Source organism: Echinops telfairi, unplaced genomic scaffold, assembly GCF_000313985.2.
Source record: "Echinops telfairi isolate 266 unplaced genomic scaffold, ASM31398v2 ScPeMD7_23;HRSCAF=83, whole genome shotgun sequence".
NCBI classification, from domain to species: domain Eukaryota; kingdom Metazoa; phylum Chordata; class Mammalia; order Afrosoricida; family Tenrecidae; genus Echinops; species Echinops telfairi.
Genome location: NW_022103920.1, coordinates 42352696 through 42379304, shown reverse-complemented (window position 1 = coordinate 42379304; position 26609 = coordinate 42352696). Strand labels below are relative to the sequence as shown.

At 42.3% G+C, this 26609-nt stretch overlaps 1 protein-coding gene across 2 annotated transcripts in view; it reads right to left on the bottom strand.

The window, feature by feature from the left end:
- RELN (reelin) overlaps nucleotides 1-26609 on the bottom strand; it is a 549393-nt gene that overhangs the window by 71182 nt on the left and 451602 nt on the right. For both annotated transcript variants that reach the window (XM_004702602.2, XM_004702603.2), the window contains exons 37-46: nucleotides 26419-26503; nucleotides 25401-25583; nucleotides 23173-23344; nucleotides 22968-23070; nucleotides 19707-19936; nucleotides 14799-15019; nucleotides 13288-13435; nucleotides 9995-10253; nucleotides 8897-9146; nucleotides 2819-2987 (exon numbers count right to left, since the gene is read on the bottom strand). In XM_004702602.2, the coding sequence (XP_004702659.1) occupies nucleotides 2819-2987; nucleotides 8897-9146; nucleotides 9995-10253; nucleotides 13288-13435; nucleotides 14799-15019; nucleotides 19707-19936; nucleotides 22968-23070; nucleotides 23173-23344; nucleotides 25401-25583; nucleotides 26419-26503 (1820 nt within the window). The remainder of the gene's footprint in view (nucleotides 1-2818; nucleotides 2988-8896; nucleotides 9147-9994; nucleotides 10254-13287; nucleotides 13436-14798; nucleotides 15020-19706; nucleotides 19937-22967; nucleotides 23071-23172; nucleotides 23345-25400; nucleotides 25584-26418; nucleotides 26504-26609) is intronic.

Sequence of the window (26609 nt, the reverse complement as noted above, 5' to 3'; positions counted from 1 at the left end):
TGTTCTGCATGACCCAATACCACCCACCTCTTACCTCTCTCTGCCGCCTTAGTTTCTGCCTGGACCATATATTCTGTAGCTGCACCTGCTTCCTCCTATTATTATCCTTGCTTGTGGACTATTAGTTAATTCCTATGCATCCTTCACACTTTATCTCAATTACCTTTTTTCCTTTTTGAGGAAACATTATTGACCTCCTTGATCAAGTCAATCACCCTGTAATATGTAATCTCAAAAACAAGATGTGCCTGGACTTCACTGATCTCAGTTGTAATTTTATACTTACTTCTGTAATTACTGGAGATTAAGGATTTATACCTTGCTTGTCCACTGAACTAAAAACTTTTCAAGGGCAGGGATCACTTTAGCTCATTACATAGACCTACATATAACTCAAAGCTTCAGAAATATCTGTTTGATGATGACTGACCAATGAATCATCTTTACAGGTGGCCACTGCCCATTTCGTTTGATAAGAGATTTGTTGTCAATCTGCAGACAACCAGCCTCAGTTGACTTTTACCACCACTCTGCCAACAACAAAAAGCTCAGACTCTCAGCTGGAGTCCCAGCCTCATAGTCATAGGCTATGTGAGTGAGGGAGGGAGGGATTGGACAAGGCTGCCCTGGACACCTGTCACAGTTATTCTTATGTCCTACTTACAGCAATGAGTCGTATGCTAATTTTCTCAATTAAAGGATTGGAGGATGACAGAAATGTTGCATCCCATCTAAAAGATAGATTTTTCAGACATTGAGGCGAGAAACAAGAAAACACTCCATTTAAAATGTAACAATATAGAGCAGACACCCTACAGATATTTCAACTTGCATTTGGAATAAAGTGCTTTGAAGCTGGCAGGTGGCTCTAGTGACTCGCATATGGGAGCACGTGATGAGAAGCGGTCTGGCTCTCGGGCTCCATTCAGGTACTTTTGTTTCCCTTGAATTACCCAAAGGGCCTTGCTATAAAGCAGTGTCACCTTTAAGGCCATTATACCGTATACACGAAAGTTAAATATATTAAACAGATTGCTCAGTTTTAATATAGTAACAAAAGGGAATGGATGGATGCTCATAGGATTTTTCAAGAATCTGAACAGGTCAACTGTCTTGTGGATATGTGCAAGAGACAATTAAAAGATGCATTAAAATGAGGAATAATTACTTTTCTTGAGAGAAAAGGCTCAAGGGTATAATGCCTAGTTGGAGTAAATCTTAGAACGTCGCTTATTTGCAAAACGACACCAAGTCGCAGCTTGGTAATAATTCAGAGTATTCATAAAGACTTAAAAGAAACCTGCCTTAATGGAGTTTTTTTTCTTTTCTATTTTACTTATTAAGATCACCTTAATAATTCATGCATGGCAATACCTTTAATGAGCAACAAAATCTCACGTATCTCATTTAAACTTGGCAACTCTGCTGACAGTTAATATAGTTGGGCACCTCTGAGCCAGCAATTGTACAGCAGCCTTAGGCTGTTAGTAACGGAAACCATTCCATTTATGATAATCCCAAGAAAAGTTATGCCCTAGATGAATGGTTGAATTTTATGGTCATTTGCTAGGGAGATTTATTCATTCTTCATTTGTGGGGAGGCGACAGCACTAATGAGCTAAACTCTAGCTCCTGCTCCCACCAGGCACAGCTTCCTTGGCCCCTTTCTTAACAGCCACAGTTGATCACTGTTCTCTTGGAGGGAAAGGAGTTTCCAGCACCATTTTCAAGCTTTCCTATGGTTAGCGCTGACTTCAGACAGTGGAAGGGGATTGCCAGATCACATTAAGCCGTGGCTTTGCCCAGAGCAGGAAGGCAAAATGCACAGGCCATTCACATTCAACGTCTGTACTAGCATTTCCTAAGCAATTTTAATCAACCCACCGCCATTTCTTATTGATAGAATGAACGCGTACACTGTATTGCATTAAAACAGTTTTTCACAAAAAAGTAGGCTGTGGATGGTAATCCTCATAAACCTCATTGTCCTATAAACCTGACCTGAGCAGATAAAACGTTTATGAGTTCTCTCTCCTCTGATGCGTGCTGAACCTGATCTGGTCTTCAACGTTTTCTGTATTTTTGTTTTTGTTTACTTATATAGGGGTTTTTCTCAGAGTTGTGCTGCCATTGGGAGTCCCCTCTTGAAGTTGTGTGATGCTCCTTGGTGTTTCTGTGTATGAAACCTAGGACTGATGAACCTATGGGGCTAGCAAGTAGAATAAGGGTTTCCAGGACAGGGGCTGGGGGTTGGGGAGACAGTGGTGGTGGTGGTGGAGGGGTAAAAGGGAGATGTTATCAAGGAGTCCATGTGGAAAAGGAATGTTTGGAAACTGATTGTGGTAGCAATTGTACGGTTCTGTTTGATGCAAATGAACTAAGGATTGATATGCGTATTAACTCCTAATTAATAATAAGATAAAACAAAAAGAAGTTTTTCCAAATAAAGTTTCAAACACTGAAAGTAATTTTAAGACAACTTATTTGCTATAGCCACTTATGAGGATATGACATTACACATTGCTCTTCTAATCCCCAGTAGGCAGATGGACAGAAAACAGGCTGCATTTACATCTATTCTGCATCCAATGGTCCTATTTTAAACGTGTCTGAGTTAAGTGGGAGCAGCTCAGTGATCCACCCACTGTTCTCCTGTATGTATCATTCTTTAAAAATAACAAGGGTTAAAAGTCAGCCCAGGCCCTGATTTGGGTTAAACAGAACAACGCCATCATGAAAACTGGTTTCTGCTCTCCTGAATTCCGAGGTGCCAAACGATACCATGCTTTGGTTCCCCACATGCAGAATGCACCCATACCTGGTATAAGGAGGGAGGGGCAGAGTAATTCTGGTCCACTTGTTGAAAGTATCTGACACCAGGATCCGCTGCAGGTGATAGCGGCTGCATTCGACGTTGGTAGGCAGACAGTCCCTCACCAATGGGTGCCATGACAGTCCCAGATCCACTGAGTATTCCAACTCAATAGCTGCAAGAGGAAGCATGATTCTGGATAAACAGACATGCCGCCAGACCCAAGAATCACAATGTATGCTTTCCTATGTTTTTATTTCAGTCTGAGGTCAGTTGGATTCTTCCTCTCCCCTTCGTTCCCCGTTTGCAATAGTCCTGGCTTGGTTTCTCTCCACACGTTACAGAAGGAGCCATGGCAGCGTAGTGGGTTCACATTGGGCTGTGAACCACAAGGTGAGCTGTTTGAAACCATCAACCCCTCTGCAGGGAAAAGGTGAGGCTGTCTACTCTCCCGTACAGAGCTACAGTCCTAGCAACCCACAGGGACAGGTCTACCCTGTCCTCTAGCCTCACAAGGAGTTGGAATCAACTCCATGGGAGGGAGTTTGGATTTTTAAAAATCAATTGGATTCCCTCTCTTCATATTAACATTTCTCTGTTTGGAATGTGCTTGGCTTGGCTTCTCTTTCTGCACAGGACTAGTTATTGTTTGTAGCTCCCACACTGGAATCATTTTTATTTTAAGAGGAGAACAACTTAAGCATGAAGTCCTTTTGGCGCCACTCCTTCTAAGGTGAACCTTAGAGCAATCATGACAAAGCAATGGGTTCATAGGCTTAACGTTCTCATGGTTTAATTCATAACTAGTTACCATATATACTTGAGTATAAGCCGACCCAAATATCAGTCGAGGCATCTAATTTTACCACAAAAGCTGCATAAAAAATGTGCTGAAAAACTCAGCTTATACACAAGTGTATATGGTATAACTTAACATAACATTATAGAATATATATCACATAAGTATATACTATATAAATTCGATATGATTTAATATCTTATAATAGTTATAATTTAATATAAGAGGCCAAGTCTGGCGTTCTGGTGGTGGTGTTTGTTAGGTTAAGCCTGAGACTAGTAATCACAGGAGCTGCAGTTCAGATTGTGGGAGAAAGATGAGGTGGTCTCGTCCCAGACAAATTCACAGCCTTGGAAACCCTACGTCGGGTCACGATGAGTTGGAACCAGCTTGATGGTAATGATCTTTTGCTTTGTGCTAAATAATTTTATCATTAATCTTCACGGACTTATAATAATTGACACATTTTAATGGTGGCTTTAAATAGTTGAAAAATTGAGCATTCTTCTCAAATTTTGGTCATTCTACAGTGGTCCTGACAAATTTAGTGCCAGTTTTGCCTTCAGTATGGGTGACATTTCCAAGAAAATCTCTTCACCTCTTTGAGAAGACATCAAAAAGTTCGTGTAAAAAATTGAGTATCTCTTAGTTCAACTTCTCTTTGAACTTTTTGAAGCCCTCTCATATATTTTGCTCTACTGGATTATGGAATATACAATATACTGGGCTATCAGAAGAGTAAGGAGGTAATTGAGGGTCAGAGCACAAGTGTCAGCGCATGAGGTCAGGATGTGGGTCTATGGAAAGACAGCTCTTTTCTTTAGCTTCTGAAACATTCTACCTAGGTTCCCTGTCTGCTCTCTCCCTTGACTTCCTCCTTAGGAGGAATAACTGGTAAGTAGCATAACAAGTAAGTGCTCAGCAGCTCATTGAAACATTGATGGTGGGATCCCACCCAGCAGCTCCGTGGGAGAAAGATCAGGCAGTCTGCTCCTGTAAAAATCATAATTCTAGAAAACCCTATGTGGTCGTTCTACTCTGTCATATGGAGTTGCTGTGTGTAAAAATTGATTCGATGACACACAGCAACCACCACACTCCCTTTCTAACACCTTATAAACAGATGTCAGGGCCACTTCCCTAATTCAAATTGTGCTGTGTAAACTCCTTAAGGGGGGCTGTCCACTGAGATCACTTGGCTATTTTCAAGACCACTGGTGTCGGGATGCCACCACCAGAAGACCTGAGGGAACTCGTCTGAGGCACAGCCAAGGTGTCAGGAGTGCTGAGTCCTCAGGTGATTGATTCTCTAGTGCAGCCAGCAGGGAGACCACCCACTGCTCTAGGGTGAAGAATGGCCTTGTCTAGTGAAATACAATGGTCTGGTCTCAGTCAGCATTATACTTGCCTTCTCTACCACACTGGACAGGAATGATTAGCCCCTGATTCTTGGACCTTTATCTGGAAGACATAATTCTACTCAGACTCTCCGGTATTACTCTCACACTGACTCCTAGCAAACTGGCCCAATAACGGGCAATCTTCCAGACTGTTTCTGGACTTCTAGTCTCTGTGTAAGCTCTTAGGATTTCAACTATTAGTTCTGGGCCCAAGTCTCCCAATGTCAGTCTCAAAAGTTGATTGTGTGGGATGCTGGGCCTACCGTGATGAGCAATGGAGACAAACCTATTGTTTACCATCCTCTAGGGCTTCCTCAGTAACGAACATCTCCACTGAGAACTACTTCTGCCTAATTTTTTTTTCCGCCTAAGTTTTATAGAGATAACGTATCCTCTTCCCTCAGAAAGATCATCTCTTCTATACTAAAGCTTTTCAATGGCAATGCTTGCACTTCATATGGGTTCTGAATCCACAAGTGATTTACAATGGCCTCTCCTTTATCCTCTGATGTTCAACTTGTCCATGGCCCTGAGACCTAATGCTACTGCTTCTGTTTGCATTGCCTACAGTTCATCTGAGATATGCAAGTTCTCTGCATGCCAGCTTGGTTGAGGTCTTCATCCCTCCCTACAGGGATTAGCACTGCGCCTGCTTTACTGGGGTTCGGTCCCCTCCCTACCTTGCCTCCCAAGCACATTTCCCTGGACCACATTCAGCACTACTGGTTGTACTCCCATGCCTCTGATTCACACATTCTGCCAAGACTAAATTGTTGTGTCTGGCTCTTAAGGTCCTTCATAATTTGTTGCCAATTCCACATAGCTACTTTTCTCTTTCATTTTATTTTTCAGTTTAACCTCTCTCCAAAGGCTGAGCTCTGGGATACAAGAGACTTCCCCCAAAATATGCCAGACATTAGAGGCTACTTGGTGGGAGGTCAGATGCTTAGAGATATTCTCCCTGAAGGCATTCAGACATCAGTCTGGTCCATTGTAGGTGGGGTTCACACCCTACTGATAATAGTTTCCACGGAGAGCCAGAGAACAGGTCAAATACACTTGGTGACATCCAAAGTTAGATTGCCACCCTAAATCTGGGATCTGCCCACCTTGTCACATGTGTGCCCCCAATCCCTCCCCTTCCTATTGCGTGTATATCCCTAGATCATCCCCCTCTCATTATTGTATTACCTGTAGGGCAACCCCTTCCTGTGACATATGTCTTTACCTGTAATTAGTGCGCTTGCATGCCCCCCAAAGACATATAAGCCTTGGTTAGCAATAAAGAGCTCTCTCCCTGGCTCTCTTCTCCAGTCCTCGTTCCCCTGTTCCTTCTCCCCTTGTCCTCCTCCCCCTCCCCCCTCTCCTGCCCTCTTATCTCCCATCTCCACGTGGACCACTGAGCGGGGCTAAGGGTGAGCATGCTACCATGAAATGTGTCTGACTTCATTATTTCAATCTCTCTTCAATCTCTCCTTATTTTCTAAGACTTTATTATAATTTCTATCTATATTTTAACCATAAATTGAGCCTATCAAACCTGCAATTAGTTGTGGGGGGCTGGCCTTCCCCCACACTGAGCCAGCCTACAGGAGAATGGACAAGTGCCTGGGTTTATGGGGGCTGAGTTCCAGTCATGATACTGCTGCTGGTCGACTGTGTGGTGGTCCACCTTTCCTGGGTTCACACTGACCTCTTATGGTAATGAAGGTGTAGCGTCTAGGATCTTTATTCCTTTCTGCTTTCAAAGTCAGCACCCTTCGCTCTGCTCTGTTATATGCCAACACTGACTAGTCAGGCCTGTCTGCTCACAGTGTCACCCATGCCATCTCTAGTTGCTTGCTAATGTTGTCATTCCAGCTTTAAATGCACCCTTGAAAGCATTCTATCTACTCTTCCAATCTGCTACAAACACTGAAGTCTACTTTAGACTAAGCTCCTTTGTGATATCTTCTCTAACCACTTAAATTGGCTATCCATCTATTGTGGGGTTATAAGAGACATTCCTCAGCTTTGTCTCCCCCAAAGACATGCCGAACATTAGGGGCCATTTGCTAGCATATGGGGGGAGGTCAGATTGCTTACAGACATCCTCCCTGAAGACAATCAGGGACTGTCTTAGGCAGACTACCTTAGGCACAGCTCCCTGCTGTTAAGGACAATGGGTTACTCCTCCCTGAAGGCTTGCCTGTAGGTGGAGTTCACACCCTATTGATAATGGTCTCTATCAGTTGAGCCAGGGAACAGGTCAAACCCGCTCAGTGACATCCAAGTTAGGCTGCCATCCTGAATCTAGGATCTGCCCATCTTGCCACATGTATACCCCCAATTCCTCTTCTTCCTATTGCGTGGATACCCCTAGATCACCCCCCTCCCATTACTGTATTACCTATAGCACAACCCCTTCCTGTGATGTATGTCTTCACCTGTAATTAAGGGGCTTGCATGTCCCCAGAGAACATAAAAGCCTTGGGTAGTATTATATATCGCTCTCTCTCCATGTGGAGAACCAAGTGAGGCTGAGGTGAGCATTGCTACCATGAAATGTGTCTGACTCCATTATTCCTCTCCCTCTTCTATCTACCATGCTCTCTGTGACCTTACTATAATCTTTACTTATTATCATTGTACAATTTACGCCTACTGGACCCGTGATGATGTGCTAGGGGCAGGGTTCCCTTTGCAATCTATCATCTCTCTCTTCTTTGAACTTTCATTACTGACACGCTACAGAGCATTGAGTCAGCCCATTCTAAGACTCTTACCTTTTGAAGTACCCCCTACAATAGACAGTGACCTATTAAATTGAAGACCCACATCTTTTACTTTTCCACCCTCCTCTTTTTCAAGGTCCCTAACCCATTGACTAGTGTTAATGAACTCATTAAGTCTGTCACAGGATGAGCAATTTTTGATTCTCCCTGATAAATATCCATTAAATTCAAACTAATAGGAATATGAAAAATCTGGATTCTGTGGTATCTTTTGGAACAACCAAAATGACTCCTATGTCACTGTCCCAGAGTCTAAAATGAAACAAGGCCCTGTGTATGCCTAGTGTAGACCTCTGGTAAGAAGAATGGTGCGGAGGCATGAAACACAAAAGATCCACCAACTATTGACAGGCCTGTATATTCAGGCACAGAGTCTAAGTGTGCAATGATATCAGTTTGCATTTTTCCTAAGACAGGCCCGAGTGCCCACTCATACATGATGACCCTCAGGATTCAAACTGCTCACAGCGAGCATGGCCTAGAATACACTGTGATCCAGATAGGAAAACAGGTAAGGAAAAATAGGAACAACATAATTTCATAATTCTTAAGAAGAAGACAGAAAGGAAACCATAACTAGAGCAATCTAAAATCTGGTTAATTAAAACACATTGACGTATAATTATAGGCATAGACATTATTACTGTATATACTCTGTATAAGCCAAGTTTTTCAGCACATTTTTAATGCAGCTTTTGTGGTAAAATTAGGTGCCTCGGCTGATATTTGGGTCGGCTTACACTCAAGTATATAGGTACTTATTCCTGGAGTTCCCACGTGAGAAGTCCTGGGATAGAAAAATACTTCAAGTATATCCTTTATTCCTCAAGTCTGATACTAAAAAAGTATGAGTTTACAAAAGGACTTTATTATTCTCTTTATATAAAGGAAGTCTTTGTATGCAGATGCTTAAAATTAAACTCACATTCTGATGGTTTGAAAAATAATTAAACGTCTAAAGTTCAATTTAGATGAAAGCTAGTCTAGAATACAGTGATGGCTTCACTCTGTGTGCTCTGCTGCGGTCCCCCTGGGCCGGCCCGCGGTACAGAGGGAGCCACGGATGCTCAGGGGCGTACTTCGGCCTCTCCGACTGGAAACGAACACTTACCATAACAAGAGTCTGTGACTGAGCAGGAGGCAGCGAAATCAATCTGCAGGAATGAATCCTCATTCACAGCAATATCCGTGGTGACGACATAACGTGTGCTGGCCTTTTCGATGAAGACCAGGGCGTCGCCAGTGGAGCCACACACGGGCATCTTGGTACCTCCAGGGTGAAGCAGCCACTTCCTACTCTCCAGTGTTGTAAAATCATCTTCCAAGACTGTGTTCCCAGAAATATTTCCTCCGATAAGTATCTGACAAGTATAAAAACCAAAACCAACCTTAGTTTTAAGATACTGGAAAGTTCCGTGTTTTTGTTTGTTGTTTTCATCTGCCAGCCTGAGCGCTCAGAGCTGGCACCACACAGCAAGAATGGTGCTAGGGAACCTTTTAGAATGCTCTTTTCAAGTGGTCGGCTTGCCCATCTGGCAAGAAGCTACTGAAAACATATCAAGGAGTGACAAAACCATTCACAGACTGGTGGCCAAATGGAGTCTTTGGAAACGACATGTGCCCAAGCTGGGAAAGCAAAATTTGGCTTCCACTTGGTTATTTTCCATGTACAGTTTCTATTTGAGGAGATCGCATCCTAAGGCATTTTAGTTCCCAAACTTTGCATGGCCTCTCCTGGTAATAGGTTCTTCTGAGTTCTGCTTGATACATATTTTATTATGTATGAAGATCCTGCAGAACAGCCCATAAGGAATGCTGGGGAGATTTCTGACTTTTCTTTCTTCAAAGGCCCAGAAAGAGGATTTGGGAAACAGCGCATGCAGCAGCCAATACTAATTTGCACATTTTCTTTTTCAGAGAATTATAACCTCCTATCAAGCGAATAAAGTCCTTCTACCCACATGGACGAATCCTCCATGAGCAGGGTCTATGCCCTCTGTTGAGCGCTTTGATTTTATAAACTCGGGCAACTGAGCAGAAAATGAAAGGAAACTAAAAACTCCATCTAATTTAGCTGTGTGCCCTTGGGCAAGTCACGTCACTGTCCATTCCGGGGTTCCTTTGCTGAACCAGGAGGCTGCACTAAATGCCTAAGGTCATATTTAGTTCAAGTGGCAAAACGCTATCAGTTGCTCTGGAGTAGACTGACCTGGTCAATAACCCAAGGGCTGAAGAAGTGCCCATTTTCAGATGGTTGCCACCAGCGGAGACGAGTCGAGCCAGAGCGGGCTTTCAGTGGTACCTCCAGGGCAATGTACCTGCCCACGTTGCTGGCATTGCTGAAGAGGAACTCTTGCAGGAGGCTCCAGGAAAGGCCGCCATTGAGAGAGTATTGTAGAAGTACAGGTTGGCTTCTAGGGTCTGGAGCACCTTTACCACATCCCAGTCTCATGAAGAACTGCACAAATCTGACATTTGAAAATTTTACTATAGACTTATTCAATTGAGGAAGCTCCATGGTTAATAAGACAAGCACACAGGGTAATGAGGTGGAAGGCACGGCTCTCATTAATCTGATGATCTGATGGCTGTCCAATACAATGACAAGATCGGCTCTGCCTTTCAAATGTGGAAGGGAGTTAATAAACCCTGAAGTTGAAAAAAAGTCAGTTCTGTGTCCATATTCATATCTCGGCACTTCTCACAGGTGAGTCTAAGGGAAGTGAGCATTCATTATATCCTCTGACTATTCTAGAAGATGATGGGAATGATCCCAAGGCGGTTCAAGTTTGAAAAGGCATATTTTATGAGAAACAGAAGGACTTCTCTCAAGCTGTCTCCCTCAATATATGCCAGACTTAGCTGCTTGAGAATGACTATGTACTTGTAGGCCATCAAGAGTAGATTAGGGGTCATTCTCCCTAAGAGCTATCAGCCATCTAGACCAACAGACACCCCTGTTTATCCCACAACAAGTGGGGCCCACTCCCTTCTGATAAGGATAGTAGTTGTCTGTTTCCTTGTAGGAGACACCAGAGAGGTCAAACCCGCCCAAGGATGATCAAGGTTAGGTTGACATCATGACTCTAGGGTCCGCCCATCTTGTCACATGTATACCCCTAGACCTCCCCATTTCTATGGGCACACCCCTAGCTCATCCCCTTCCTGTCACACTTATGCCTATCATACATCCCCTTCCTACAATGTGTATGCCTATTGTACTGCCCCTTCCTGTGCCGTGTGATTCTGTAATCATGTCCCCCTAAAGTGATATAATGCTTGGTTAGCAATAAAGAAAAAACTCTCTCTGGCTCCTGGGGCCTGGAGGCTCTCCCCGGTCCTTGTCCTGAGGGCTCCTCTGCTCTCCTGGCCGCCGTGTTCCCCCCCCACGTGAACCATCAAGCGGGGCTGAGGTGAGCAATGCTACCATGAATTGTGTCTGACTCCACTTATTCCAATCTCTCCTCTAACTCTCATGCTCTCTAATGACTTTACTATAATCTTTACTTATTATCGCTGTACAATTGCGCCTACCAGACCTGTGATGATTTGTGGGGGCCCCTCCTTAACCCCACAATATTTTATCCATTTAAGATAAAATTGGGTTCTTGACCATAGTATTTGAACCCAGAAACAGGTAGTTCGTATTATTCACACCTTATTATTGGTAAAATCATCTATCCTCAGGTTTCACCAGTACATTTTCAGATCTCATGAGATTGGTGTGGTGGGGCACATCTAAATTCACTAGTTGTAGCACCGCTCTGTGAAAGGCTAGACGTTTCTTGGAAGAGGTGTGTCAAGCTTTGGTCTCTTTTCTGGTCCAGGGACTGGGTTGCCTGTGTGTGGGGTGGGGGTGGTGGGCTATGCCAGCCCCTGACTGTTGCTGGGACCGGGATGGATGATACTCGCCATGAAGTATTGTGGCAACCTGCCAGTGGCAGCCTTCCCAGCTGGCAACAAGGTGGACAGAGTAGCAGCAACCAGCTGGAGTGCCAATGAAAACTCGCTCACATGCTATCTTTGGCAGGCAAGCTGCTAGTGCCTGGTCTGGCTGCTGTGCTAGCTGGTAATGCAGAATAAATGTCATGTGCAATTGAACACACATACCCAATAATGTATGCATGTCAAATATGTGAGTGCTATTGAGGCTTGTAATAATTGTTATCAGCACCATATATAAAGATGCATTCTTCATGAGTTCCTCCCAACCTTATTAGCTGGGCATTTGTCTTTCTCATGACTTTGAGAAAATGGAGATTTTACATGGAGCATTTTGAGGTCAATATATGCAAATCCTACACAGCATGCTACTGAGAGGAGAGATAAATAAAGAAGCTTTTAACATTGGATTAGTGATAAAAAAAACAACAACACCACCAAAACCCAACAACATAATGGTGCCTATATTGACAATGACATTTATAGAAACAATCATTTATATAAAAAGCTCTTAACATATTGCCTATATTGGAAAAAATGTAAGCAAGTGATACCTAAACTATGTCATAATTATTTAATTGTAAAAACCAAATAACTAAATGAGACCTCAACTTCCAATGACAATGTGAAATAAAGTGCATCAGCTTAAAATAGTGTAGGAATAAATAAAATTTTGCTTTCTGCATCTACAAATGTATCATCTCACAGATGAGAACTATACTTTCTATAAAGAATGATCAAAATTATAATCTAATAAATGAGAGACCTAAGAAAAAGAGGATAAATATACTAACATGCATTTGGGGTACTCAGAAATATTCCAACAACAAAAACATAATTTTGTTGTTCACTAGCAGAAATAGGTCAGAACTGCATTTTATGCATGTGAAATTGCCTTTAACATTTTTTCTTGTTAACTTTTTGGCTCATCAAATGATCAGGGGGTACACATCTTGACAGAACATAATCCTCTGAGCCAGTTTTAAAATGTTTGTTTCTGAGTGACTTTGCTCAATTTGGAAAATGACTGCCTAGAATGTGTTAGCAAATCATTGGAAAGCAATTCTCATAAAGAATAAGGCTGTATTCCAAATGTTTGTAGGTTAAATTGCTGATGGAGACAAATTTGATGGCATTTAGCTTGAGGATGTACTCCACTATCAACTATGCTTTCTAGTGAGCATACGCCAATGAATGTAAATAATTTTTTATGTAGTCTAGGTGCGGGTAAACAGTGGCTTTTAATAGTATATAAAGAAGATGCAGTTTCATTTCTCAAAGTTAAACACTGTCATTCCCCAGTCACATTCTTGTACGATACCAGATATTAACTTTGGTGTTTAGCTGGGTTTAATTTCTGAATTAGTTATTGCACTGGTCTCTCTTGGTTCTAGAGTGGAGATTATGTAAATTGCGTTTTAATGGAGTCTTTGTCGGGAGAGAAGCTCAGCATTTCCAAGGGAAGGCCTTGTCCTTGAGATCTCTGATTCTTTCTGATCTGATTATGCTCCGAGCCTGTATATTACAGTGTGATTTTGCAACAGCACTAAACACGATTACCTAGCTTGTGATAAATCCAAGTCGCGTGTCATCAACATGCGCAAACCATCTTCATTGAAAAATAGGTTGTTTCCACTGGAAAGGATTCCACACTTGCGGGACGGCTTCCCTCCACTCATTAACAAGAATCTGTCAGATTCGAGCTGGCCTGAGAAAAGTAGAAAATGCAGCTTACCTATGATTCCAGCTACCATTGAATTATATATTTTTAAAGGTACACGGTTGGTAAATGCACCATGTAGATATTAACCACCACCCCCAAACCAAAACCACTCCCATCAAGTCAGCTCCGACTCAGTGTCCCTCTAGGAGAGGGTAGCCCTGTCTCGGTGGGTTCCCAAGGCTGTAACTCCGTAAGGGAGTAAAAAGCCTCATCTTTCTCCAGGGGAGCAGCTGGTGGTTTCAACCTGATGACTTTGTGGTTGGCAGCCCAACGTGTAACCCATACGCCACCAGGGTTCCTGTGAGGATTACGTATGAAGCCAAAAATGTGGAACTCCTACGATGGGACAGGGAATTCTTCGATGCGTAACTCCTTTGAATTGCCAGCCATGGCTGGCGCAGTTTCAGGTGCACAGACTAGAGCCAGGAGACTTGCCTTAGCATTTAAGGACCTCCACACTGAGAAAATGGAAACTGCTCAGTGAGAGAAGGGTTCAAGGTAAAAGCAAAGGAGTGTGGAGCGCTTTCCACTGTCCTTGTCACCGGTCCCTTACAAATGCTGAGATGGTATCATTCAGGTGTAATCTTTTCAAAGACCAGAGTTTTAATAGGAGAACATTAGTGTGAATCGGATAAATGTAATGTGGTTTAAAATTTCCTATTCAATACAGTCTCTCAAAACCAGCTCTTAAATCTCTTCAGATACGGATCCAGGTTTAGTTTTAAAATGAATATTAAAACCATAAACATGACACTTTTACAATAATCTTAAGGAGAAGGTAAAAGCATAATCATAGTCTCTTAACATAGATAAGTATTATATTTCTTTGTAGACTTGTTGCTAATCAGAGTGTTCTCTGTAGTTTGATTAGAGTGAATATAAAATTTAAATCCTTTTTCTAATTATTACCTCATGCATTTTCCTGTGTTGTCACATTATCTTCATAGATAGTGACACTAGCTTCTAGGTGAGAACTGAGATACAGAAAGTGACGAGAGGCTGGTGAATGAGTTGGTGGTAAAGCAATGACAGACATTTACTTCAGGAAAGTTGTTCTATCCATCCAAGAAGAGTTACCCTCTGTAGGCATTTTCTAAAATTGATCATTAATCAGAAATTACACGTGGTATAAAAAGTGGCAAAAAAGCACCTCCACTTGTTTCTTAATTAAAGGCTTGTCGAAAACAGAATTCTACAAAAGTCAGGCTAAATGAAGTTTTGAGGGGTCAAAATTGTCTGGATAATGAAATATTACAGTGGAACTTCATGATTATCTCTATACCACAAATTGTGCATAACAATTAAGTTCTTTTACAAAGCTATATAGGATTTATGGGGAAAAATTTACCTTCGAAATCATCTTTGAGAAAATCAGGATTCTTTGTGCTTATTTTGCAGGTGGGCCCGGAGTAGCCAGGATCGCATATACACTTGGTCCCATTGATACAGCTTCCGTGGCCATTACACATCTCTTCACATTGGGGACCAATGTAGACATTATCAATGGCCCAAGTCACAGGCTGAGAGCCAGCAAGGTAAAGCCCCTGGTACCATCTGAAACGCACAGATCTGGAAAACAGGTGCAAGTCTTTGAAAATCTAATCAGCAGAACAATGCATCTTCAAAGGATGCACATCTGATCTGTGAACAATGGCCAGTTACAGTCGGCCGGACCACACCCAAGTAGAAACATATTCACCATCTCAGGAACACTAAGGTCACTGCTTCCTGAATTTCTTTCCCAGTCCTACCCATCACTCAAATCCACCTGACTTTCCCACGTACTTTGGAATTTACTATCCTTAGCAAAGCTTTCTCCACTGCTCTTATTGGCTACTCTTTCACACAGTTCAGCTTTGATGTTGGGGCTATGCAAGTCCTTGTAACTCGATTTGGATTCATGGCTCCCACATGTGCACAGAGTAAGACTGCTCCATAGGGTTTCTGGGCTGCAGACTGCCAGGGCTGTTTGCTTAGATACCTGTACGTGGGATCAAATCAACAACCTTTTGGTTTGTCCTTGAGCGCTTAACCATTTGTGCCTTTGAGAGAATCTCGATCTTTTACATAGCTGAAGTAATTTAAAAGGATGCCCCTCTCCTCTATTAGCTGTAATCTCCCCGAGTCCCATGTCTTGCTCTTCTTTGTTAATTCTCACGGTGCCCAATGCAGTGTTTCAGACATAGAATAGATGCATAATCAACGGCTTTTGGATCGAATTTGCTGTAGAGGGCCTTATAAATCAAACAAAGGCACTTTCTGGATTTTATTCTAACAGCAACAGAGAGTCCCACAAGATTACTTTTAAGAGAAACAGTGACAAAATCAGATGTTTTTCTTTTTTCTCATTTCTCATTCTTTTTAAATAAAAGCCATTTCTTTCTTTTAATCTGTAAATGAATGTTCTTATGATAATGCTGGCAATGGGGCAGTTCTTTGGAAATAATCTACATGCTTAGGTAGCAGTCCAGAAATTGTTTAATATATCTCAGTTAAAAAATATGAGTTTATTTTAGAAAGGGGCAGATCGAGAGATGACGTGTCCTTTTATTTTTGTTCCCAATTTTCATATAAACCGAATCCTGAACAAGTTTTCATTTGAGAAGCAGAAACCAGGAGTTGAGCACTATGGATGACGGTAGAAGGTGGGAGAGAAACACATTGGTTAAGCTCCTACAGTTCAAGCCTACGAAGTCAAGTTGTCACATATAACTTTACCCCTAATTTCACTGCTGATACCAGGATTCCAGCTACGTTAAGCTGCCCCCGAAATGCCAGTTCATAATGAAGCTTTCATTTCAAATGCTTGTCAGAGCTTAGTCTTGGCAAGGAGCACTTCTTACCTTTTGAACTTCGAGACTGCTGAGCTGAGGGAAATGGCTGGAGCTTCCCTTTGAACAAAAGCCTACATGGGTTTTTTTGAACTTATTTATTCAAATGTTCTGAATACAAATGAACCACCTTGGTTGGATATTTATCATTGTTCACCTGCTTTGACACAGAAACTGCAAGCACTATGATAAATGGGCTGACGGGTCGGGTTGCCCTGTGGTTCCCTTCCGCTGAAATCTTACTTTGAAAAATTTTCCCTGCCACCCCCCCAGCGAATGTCAGCATCTATTCTCCCAAGCCAGTGGTATTTGGAAGGACCTGTTTTTTAAACATAAATTTAAAATTTCAAGCACACAGCACTGCTTTCATTAAACAGGGGTTTTAGTTGACTCATTATGAGACTGCACAAAGCAGAAACAAAGAGGAGGTTTAAGGGCAAAGAAAGGCTCAAGACGAAAAGGACACCAAGGTGATGTGAATGAAAGGAGACGAAGCTCAGTGCTGATACTTCACATGTAAATCGACTGTGTGGGGAATAAAAAAAAGCTATCTATGGTCATTGCAGCACAGGAACATTTAACATACGGCACTGTGCATCCAGGAAGTGTGCAGAAAGGGTATTTTAGACATAGGTTATATATATACTTAGAACCCAGCACGCGTGTTGTTTTTATGTACTATGTTGAATGCCAACCAAAGAATGGTTCACTGAGTTGGAGAGAATTTAACGTTTGCCTTCCAGCAAGTCACGCCTGTGTGGGTTTTAAGAAGAGCGCTCCTTCTCTTCTCGAAACAAGGGCTCGACAACACCAGGAAGTCAAATTCTTCCCATCTCAGAAACGTTTCAAGGCCGCTTGGAAAGGCAGACTTATACCACTCCGAGAGGAGGCCTGCTTCCTTCACTCATTCCCTTCTCACAGAAGTCACGATGACATGGTGATAAATGACATGGAATACAAATGACAAACTAAATTGTGCATACTACCACGGATCATGTTATCACGTGAAGGAGGAGTTATCTTCTACACAGACACCCAATAGCAACGTATCAACGTATAGATTTCTACATTCTTCTACTTGCAATTCCTCTATGATACTGACATATCTTATGGGCAAGCCTACCACGGTGGACGCAGTCTAATGCTGCGGAATGTAGTTTCCATGATGCTGCACACAGCCTTGGCAGGTGTATCTTCACTCAGTGCCTCAGATCTTTCTGATCTTGTTTTATACTCTTTTCATACAATTATTTCCATGTGGAAACTGGCTAAAGCCATCCTTAGTTATCAAAACGGTCTAAAATCCTGCACCACAACCTATCATTCAGGCTGCTTTCTATTTACTCTAGAAAGATTAGCAGTCTACTGAAGAGCAAAGGCCGAGCTTCTCAGCAACACGGAGATGACATTGTTGGAAAGCTCTGCTAATAGGTTCTCAGGCGGATGTCCACTCGGGCCTTTTTCTTTGCTTATTCAAACCACAAGTGTAGACCCTGAGAAGCCCGCATCCAGATGCAAGACCCAGCTTTTTGGCCATGGTTGATTGGTTCAGACTCCCTGGCCCCAGCAATTAGGAATTAGAATGATAGGAAATGAAACCTATAGTTTGTGATGTTAATGTCAGCACGATCAGGATAAGATCCACACATTTCTGTTCCACAGTCTGTGAAATTCCTCAGTACCTTTGCAATCGTTTTAAAAAGGTTTTTTATGTTTTTAAAAGGCTGTGATATATTTACAACTGACTTTGGATAATGGTTTTCCTGAGTTTCAGTCCCCTGCCAGAGCCTTCTACAGACAATCTCTGCTCCCAAAGCAGCCTTCGGCTTGAGTTGTCTGTGCTATCAGCCCTATCTAGTCTTAGGGTCTCCAGACTCCCCCAGCGCCTTGGGCTATCGCTTCTAAAGAATCCCAAGGACATTTTGCTTAGTAATAATGCTTATTTTCATAAGTATTTGGATCTTCTATAAGAATACAGATGTAATAGCAATGGCTAGTAAATGACAAGCTCATCAACATAAAACATCAGTCTTTAGCAATCGTATCATCAAAGTTGTGCTGATGGGTAGAGGAGTGGATGGACGACGTCAGAGAGCCTGCAGACTTTGAAAATTCACTTTCACCCTTTTGGTAAAGTACTAAGTATTAGTAGTTTTGCTCGAAGACCCACGACTTATAATCATGCTCCTTTCACATCAGGAATATAAATGTTTCCAATTTCAGAGTCTATTAGCCCTGTCTTCGTTTTTGTATATACACTGAAAGAATAAGTTCTTTATTCTATCGAAGAAACAGCAATGCTCAGTCTGCTTTACTGCCTGCCTCTCTTTGCTCCCTTGTGTTATTGTATTATTTTTTGAACCATACTTTCCATTTCATTTTACTAGGGTTGAAGTCCTTTATCTCCAGAGAGCTTTTCAACAGAAAAGTCAAAGAGATGCAAAAAAAAAAAAAGGATGCGGAGGAAGGTGGAAAAAGTAGAAATGCCTGCAGGGGGAGTGCTAGCAGTGTTTTTTGTAATAAGGTGACAAGAATATTCTGTGGTTCTCTAAATGCACTCTGCCTGCATGCGAAACTTAGGTTGGTTTTCCAAAGTGATACAATTCTACCTGCATTGAGGTGGGGGTGGAGGGGCTAACCAGATTTCTGGGGCCTCCTCATGAGTCTAACAGCAGACCCATCTGGAGGTGAACTTGACCATAAGATGTGGTCCACCGTGTACTCTTCAAATCTATCTCAAAACTTAAGTTAGTGATGATGTTGGCTCAGTGCTGTCTGTAAGAAATACAAAACCCACAAACCAAACTCACTGCCATGGGGTCATTTCTGACACTAGTGACCTGATTGGACCGAGTAGACTGCCTTTGTGAGTTTCTGAGATGGTACATGCTCATAGGAGTAGAGTGCCTCATCTTTTTCTGCAGGGGCATCGGTGGTTTCAAACTGCCGACCTTGCGGTTAGCAGCCCCACATGTAGCCCCATATGGTACCAGGTCTTCTTCAAGCAATAGAAAACTCCAACTTACTGCAGTCCGAGTCAGTGCCACCTGACGGCGACAATACAGGACAGGGCAGAACTGCCCCTGCGTGTTTCCCGAGACTGTGAATCCTCACACGATTAGAAAGCCTCATCTTTCTCCTGAGGAGTGGCTGGTGCTTTCGAACAATCAATCTTGTGGTTAGCAACTCAAAGCATAACCCCTACACCACCAGGGCTCCTTCAAGAAATATGAAGAGGCTCGTGTGTGTGTGTGTGTGTGTGTGTGTGTGTGTGTGTGTGAAAGGGAGTGAAAGAAGTTATTGCAAGCACACTGACCTGCTTGAGAACCACGGGAGAAACGCAGGGTGAATAGATCCCCAGCGGAGTCAGTGGCGACCTCAGGGAGCTAACTGCCCAGAGAGAAGTAAATCCAGAGGGCCCTTACCCACACAGGTGCAGCTTCCCGAAGTGCACGACCTCCCTCCGCCAGCCCTGGGTGGTGCCGGCATAATAGGCGCTGCTTGGATGGTGCTCCGTGGAGCACAAGGAGCTGACATGGCTACTGCTGTGGTAGCAGAGGGGGAGCAGCAGGTGCCAGGTCGCCCCGAAGTCCCTGGAAAATTCCAGTCTGACTGGATCAGCAGACGAGCTGTCCGTGGAGCACCCAACATTGATCTTGGGGAAGAAGAACAAAGGAGACAAGTGACTTCAGAGAGCAACGGGCCTGGAAATGCTTCACCACGGCATGCTCTCCCAGGGTCCCTTTCCTGGGAGCTCTCTGGTTGGGATCTTCAACACTGTCTTCCTTAACCAATGTTGTAGATTACCTTCAAATAATAATTTTTCAAAAAGAACCTCAAGGGCCCATATGACAAATTTATTTTCTCTCACTTTATAAATGAACAAACAAAACCCTAAGAAGTGGTAAAGCCAAGGCTCCGACTGACCTCCGGGTTGTACATTTGGCTCCAGTTTGTGGCCAAGAAGAGCAGATTCTAACGGAAAGACTTGCCCTAACCTTCCAGCTTTTCTGTCTTTTGTTAGGTAGGAATACCTTCTCTTGTACTTCTTGTATACCTTCCAAATATCCCAGAAGCGTTGTACCCGGAGAGCCATCAAGGCAGATTGAATGTTAAAAGAAAACTAAATACTTCCCACTGATGTGACTCCCTGGCACTGCAAGAGCACTCACAAAGCTCTTTAACCATTTAGAGAGAGAACACACTTCTCCCTTTTCCATGCTTTCAAGGGAATTAAACTAAAGCTTTACGATGCATTGCTATTTTTTCCCATGAACTCCTCCCTTCATATTGAAATGACTATTTTCTTACAATCATAGCAACTAAACATTGCCACACACATATGTACGCAACCCGCACTTATGGGTGTGCATGTGTATGCGTAACATTTATGTATACACACACGCATATATACACACACATACACATATACACACATACATACACAACCTGTACTTATGGGTGTGCATGTGTATGCATAACAGTTATATACACACACACATATATACACACACACATACATATATACACAACCTGCACTTATGGTTGTGCATGTGTATGCATAACATTTATGTATACACAGACGCATACACACACACATACATACGCAAACTGTACTTATGGGTGTGCATGTGTATGCATAGCATTTATGTACACACACATATATACACACATATACATATACACACACATACATATGCAACCTGTACTTATGGGTATGCATGTATATGCATAACATTTAAGTACATGCACACACGCATATATATATATATATATATATATATATATATATATACACATACACACATACATACACAACCTGTACTTATGGGTGTGCATAACATTCATGTATACACACGTGTGTACATATATGTATGTATACACACATATTGTGAATTTACTCCTGCTCTTACCTTCTGATTAGTAAATGGAAACTTTCAACTCCAGGTGCTTGTTTCTACCTAGACATTTCCCTAACAGGCCTCTTAAGAGGGCCAAAGATGCTACCTTTTATTAGCATTGCAAAATACAAGACAAAATTAGGAGCTATAGCAGAAACCTTCATTAAGCAAGTACATACAAATGTGCTTGCCACAATGGCTGGATGTATGGATAGTGATAAGAGGTGTATGAGCCCCAATAAAGTGATTTTTTTAAAAAGCAAGTCCATAAAAATCATTCTATCAATGCGTCGTCCTTTGGCCTCTGACTCTGGAGATGGAAAGGAACACTCCACGAGAGACAGGCAGTGACACCACAGCAAACAGTCAGCATTGTCCTGCTTCGTTAGGCGTGACTTTACATAAGGCTGCAGGTGGGAAACCAGGCCTTCTGACGCGAGTACCGTGGAGCACAGGTAGAATGCATCTGGTGATTTCACCTAAGAGTTTTTCATCAAAGGCTTTTCTTCTACACAGTATTACACATTTGGTCTCTTGAACAATATAAGGAGCACAGGGATCTTAATAAAACAGAGCGACTATATTTGAAATGATAAAAATAGCGTAGTCCAGTGTATTTGAAATGATAAAAGTGGTAAAATTCATTACCTCATGATGATATGTAGCACATAAATGTCACACACCCATCAATAGCATTATCAGTGCTAGCATGGTGCGGACAAGTATACTGATTGGACCGTAAGTAACTGACATGTGCTGCTTTTGTCAGTGGTCATCAGTCGAGTCTGACTTCATGGTGACCACATGTCTGTAGAGTAGTACTAGAATAATATGAGCTTTCAAATGTTTATAATGTATAAAATAACTTATTTCAGGAACTCCCCATTTGCAGTCGGTGGGTACATTATGCCATAAATAAAAGACAATTCAGAAATAGTGGTGACATGTTGGGCTGATAACCACAAGGTCAGCAGTTCGAAACCACCAGCTGCTCTGTGGGAGACACACGTGGCTTTCTAGTCTAGTATAGAGTTACAGTCTCAGAAACCCTCAAGGGCAGCTCTACCTGCCACATGGGGTCGCTCTGAGTCAGGATCGACTCAGTGGTAGTGAGATTGGTTTTCGGTTGTGTATCACAATTGGTCTGGCTAATCAAAATGAATTGTGATGCCAAAGCCTCTTATGTCCTTGTGCAAAAATGGAAACTCATCGTGCATGAAAATCTCTGAGATTTTTTTCCCCCATATTTAATTTTTTTAAAATCAATTTATTGAGGCTCATACAATTCATCATAATACATAGATCAATTGTGTAAAGCACATCTATACATTTGTTGCCCTCATTATTCCCAAAATTCAATTTCCTCTTGGGTTCCCGGAATCAGCTCATTTTCCTTTTTTCCCCTCCCCCTCCCTTCCTCCTCCCCTCTCCCCCATGCACCCTTAATAATTTATAAATTATTATTGTATCTTATATTACACTGCCCGGTGTCTCCCTTCACCCACCCCTCTGCTACCCATCCCCCAGAGAGGAGGTTATATGTAGCTCCCTGTGATCAATTCCCCCTTTCTTCCCTCCTGGTTTCACCACTGTCACCCCTGGTCCTGAGTGGTTCATCTGTCCTAGGTTCCCTGCATTACCAATTCCCATCTGTACCGCTGTGTATCCTCAGATCTAACCAGGTCTGCAAGGCAGAATTGGGGTCCTGGTAGTTGGGGGAGGAAGATTTTCTTTCTAGGTTTTGTTCACAATAAAATGTAAAGTGTGTGCAATCAAAGGAAGTACCTCAAATTGTATGATGGTATTCTCATTCACATTCAGATCTCGGGTAGTGATGGAATGCTCGCCGACTTCGTTAGAAACAAACACCATGGCAGAATCCTCCTCGCTGCAAGTCAAGGAAAACAGCAAGACAGTCGTTTAGGCAAACGTTGATCACGATTTGTACAGAGCGCTGATTTGATTTTTAGCTACTCGATTCAACACTTACGGTGCTCCTTTCGAAGAGTATGGGCAATACAGACCGATGTTACCACCAGGATAAAAAAACCAATTGTCTTCTCTGGGCCCAAAGTCAAAGGTATCCAGAAGCATCACAGGATTGTTTAAATTATTCCCATCGATAATGAAGTCGTCAATGATCCAGATTTCTTCTTTCTTACCTAAGGCAATTTTGGATAAAGCATGTTGTTCTCCCCCCAAGGATGAAAAATCAGACGGAGACATTTGCTCACCGGAGGAAACGAAAGGACCCAAGGAACTAGACACACAGGGTAAGCCTATGCCCTCCTAACCAAGAGAGACAAATACATCATGGTGATTAAAGCGGACAGAACGGAAGCCTGCAGCCGTGAGAAACGAACACTGCAGACCAGCCTCCCCCTTTCAGAAAGCGATGCCTGAAGGGACTGGTGCGCTGCCCCCTGGGCCCTCCCGGACACAGCTGCAGAGGGGTCTCAGGTGGCAAGAACGGGCGGTGATTTGTATTCTTTGATGTTTATAAGGATGCAAGACAGACGGATGGGTGAGGAGGGGTGTTCGAAACACAGAGGTGTCTGCTAAGTAGTCGATCCAAAGACTATTTCTTGGCTTTTTAGGGCCAACACATGACTTTGTGATTGACGCTCAGCCAACGGAACGTGAGGGTCACGGAGATTACAATATTGCTGCTGTGCATACTTTTATTTGGTTGCTAGAAAGCACACAGCCAAGAAGGGCTGTGTGTCATCTTCCTTATTTTCCTCTTGGTATTTAGAGAACCATAGTTATTTAAAGTTATATGGCAAAATCTAGAAAACTCATGCATGGTTGTTAAAGGCGTTGACTCAGTGACTTAGGCTGGGGTTGGAGGCGTCTGTTGATAGAGAAGGGCGGACGGGAAACCCAGGGCGGTGTTCTGACAAAGTGCTTGTTGGACTGAATTGAAACAGGGAGAAGATGCTGGCAAGCAGCCGAGGGAAGACTGCCCTGTGCGGTGGCTGCTTCAAGTGACTTCCACTCTAGGGAAGGGTATACAAACTATAAATAAGATCTACACATGGGCATGTGCAGGAGTGGGGTTCCTTCCATGAAAGCATGCCCCTCATTCTCTCTCTGTCTCAATCCCAACCGCTTCCTCTCCTTGTTTTGGAAGCAACTGCTAAAAACCATGAAGAGCAGGAATCCAAGCACAACATGAAGCCAATGATCCTCTGAACTGTGAAACTGGCCCATTCCCTTCTTGGATTTTCACTTGGTGACTATGGAAGCCAGAAAGGAGCTCTGGTGGTGCAGTGGTTAAGCACCCAGCTGGGAACCAACAGTTTGGCAGTTAGAACCCCCCTGCAGCTCCGTGGGAGGAAGGTAGGGCGGTCTGCCTCGGTCAAGTTTACAGCTTTCGAGACCCTCCTCTGTCCTGGACAGTCACAGGAGTCAGAACTGACCGACAGCCATAGGCTTGGAGAAGACAGGCTTTCTCTGTTCACAGTAAGCTAAATTTTCAATCTTATTTTTTGACTTATTAACAAGGAAATGGGCTCTTTTAGAGATATCAAAATTTTTTCTTATCTATTTCTGTGATACCTCAGCCAAAAATCTCCTTTCTGTGGTTTCTCAGTAATTACTTAGACTGCTAATGGCATGACTTGGTAAAATCTGGTCCTTTATATAATCAGCAGTTAATAGAAATTCAGGAAGTAATATATATTACAAATTTACAGAATCACTTTCTGTAACCATTTGAAAACCCTATTAAATTATACACTCACTTTAACTTATCACTGAAGAAGGAGCATAATTATAATAACTCTTTGTGATAAGAATATTTTATCTAAGTCACGATTAGCTTGGCCTAAAATCCCTCTTGCTTAGTCATGGCATTTTGCTATACCGTTGTTCTATCTTATTAATGAAATGCCACACTCAGGAGAACTATATATGTCTAAATGAATTCAACAACAATTAAGTCACAATTGATGAGTGCCTAATGGAAGACTGTTTTTTAAAACCTTATTAGCTCCGTGACAGGGTTGAGTTCCATTTACATCATCAGGAGATTTTGCTCAAGTCCAGAGAGGTGATCAAGAAAAAGAAAAGTTCAACATTAATGGAGCCTCCTTCATGTACAGTGTGCAGGCCACGGACAGCTATGCCCTCAGTTGATAGACCGCCCCCACCTTAGAGACAATAACTAACACATCACAGTCAATTCTGAGCACAGGGGAGCACATGCAATTTTACCATTATTATAAGGCTGCCAGAGCCTGAATCTTGTGGCGTTGGTTTGGGCAATATATGGCAAGGGAACATTAATGAAAAGTATGTTGGTTGTTTGAGGGAAGTAAAATTCATCCATGAGGTGCCAAGTGATCCCTCCATTGATGGAGAATTGTAACAAAATAGAGTGAGACCTCTCTGGGGCACCTAGAAAGAAGATAACAGAGGCATAAAAAGTATTGTTATGAAAATGGGGAAACAGTATGTTCTTTGTTTGTTTGGGCATCTGTGCATAAGCTGATTGATAATTACACAGAAGCTTCATGGCACAAAGCCACATGAGGGACCATTGAAAACAATGGTAGGTTGGGCTTTCTATACGGATCTATCTCAAGACACCCACCAAATCTTGGATTTCCACACAAGAGTTAGTCTCTCTTTCCCTTAGATATGCACATGCATCTCCCTTCTGTAGCTTATTTAGGACAGAGCGCTTCCATTTTTTTGATTCAATAGACATTATCATCGTACAAAAGGCTCAACATTTAAAACTTAGGTACAACATTTAAACAAACCCCAAATTAACTACTTGAAAATGAATTATATCCCAATGGTATTATTTTGTAAGGACATTATTCAATGAATATGAAAGAACAGAATGTCAATGAATATATTGTTTTGGGTTTTTTTGCGCCGGGGAAGAGAGCACATCTGTAATAGAAAATCCAAAATTTCCCTAATTTAATTTTAAAACTTAAAAGTCATATAGCTAGGCAGTAGACTCAGGGTCATGGGATAAATTTAACTGCTTTAGAGCCAGTATGATTACTATAGCAAATATGGAGATTACTATAAAAATAACTGTTGTATTGTTATTAGGATAAACATGCATGACAGAACATTTGACACAAAATTTATGTTAGCTCTTCCATCGAACAAAACGTGTGGCTCTTAAATCCACTATTGCTCTGTGGAGGCAGAATTGTGCGTAGGGAATTTTCTTGAAGGAAAATCTGAATGCAGGGCCGTGGACACGACTTACCTTTGGCTATAAATCGCAGGGAAAACTGGACGTACATAGTATTGGTACAGTCTAGATCTCTGGACATAAGCATCCTTATTCCTTCCTGAAACAAAAACCTACGTGTTAGGAAGCCCCTGTGCATTCACAACCTTATTTCCCTGTGATTTAAAACTCAAAATTGCATTAAGTAAGAACTAGAAACATATAAA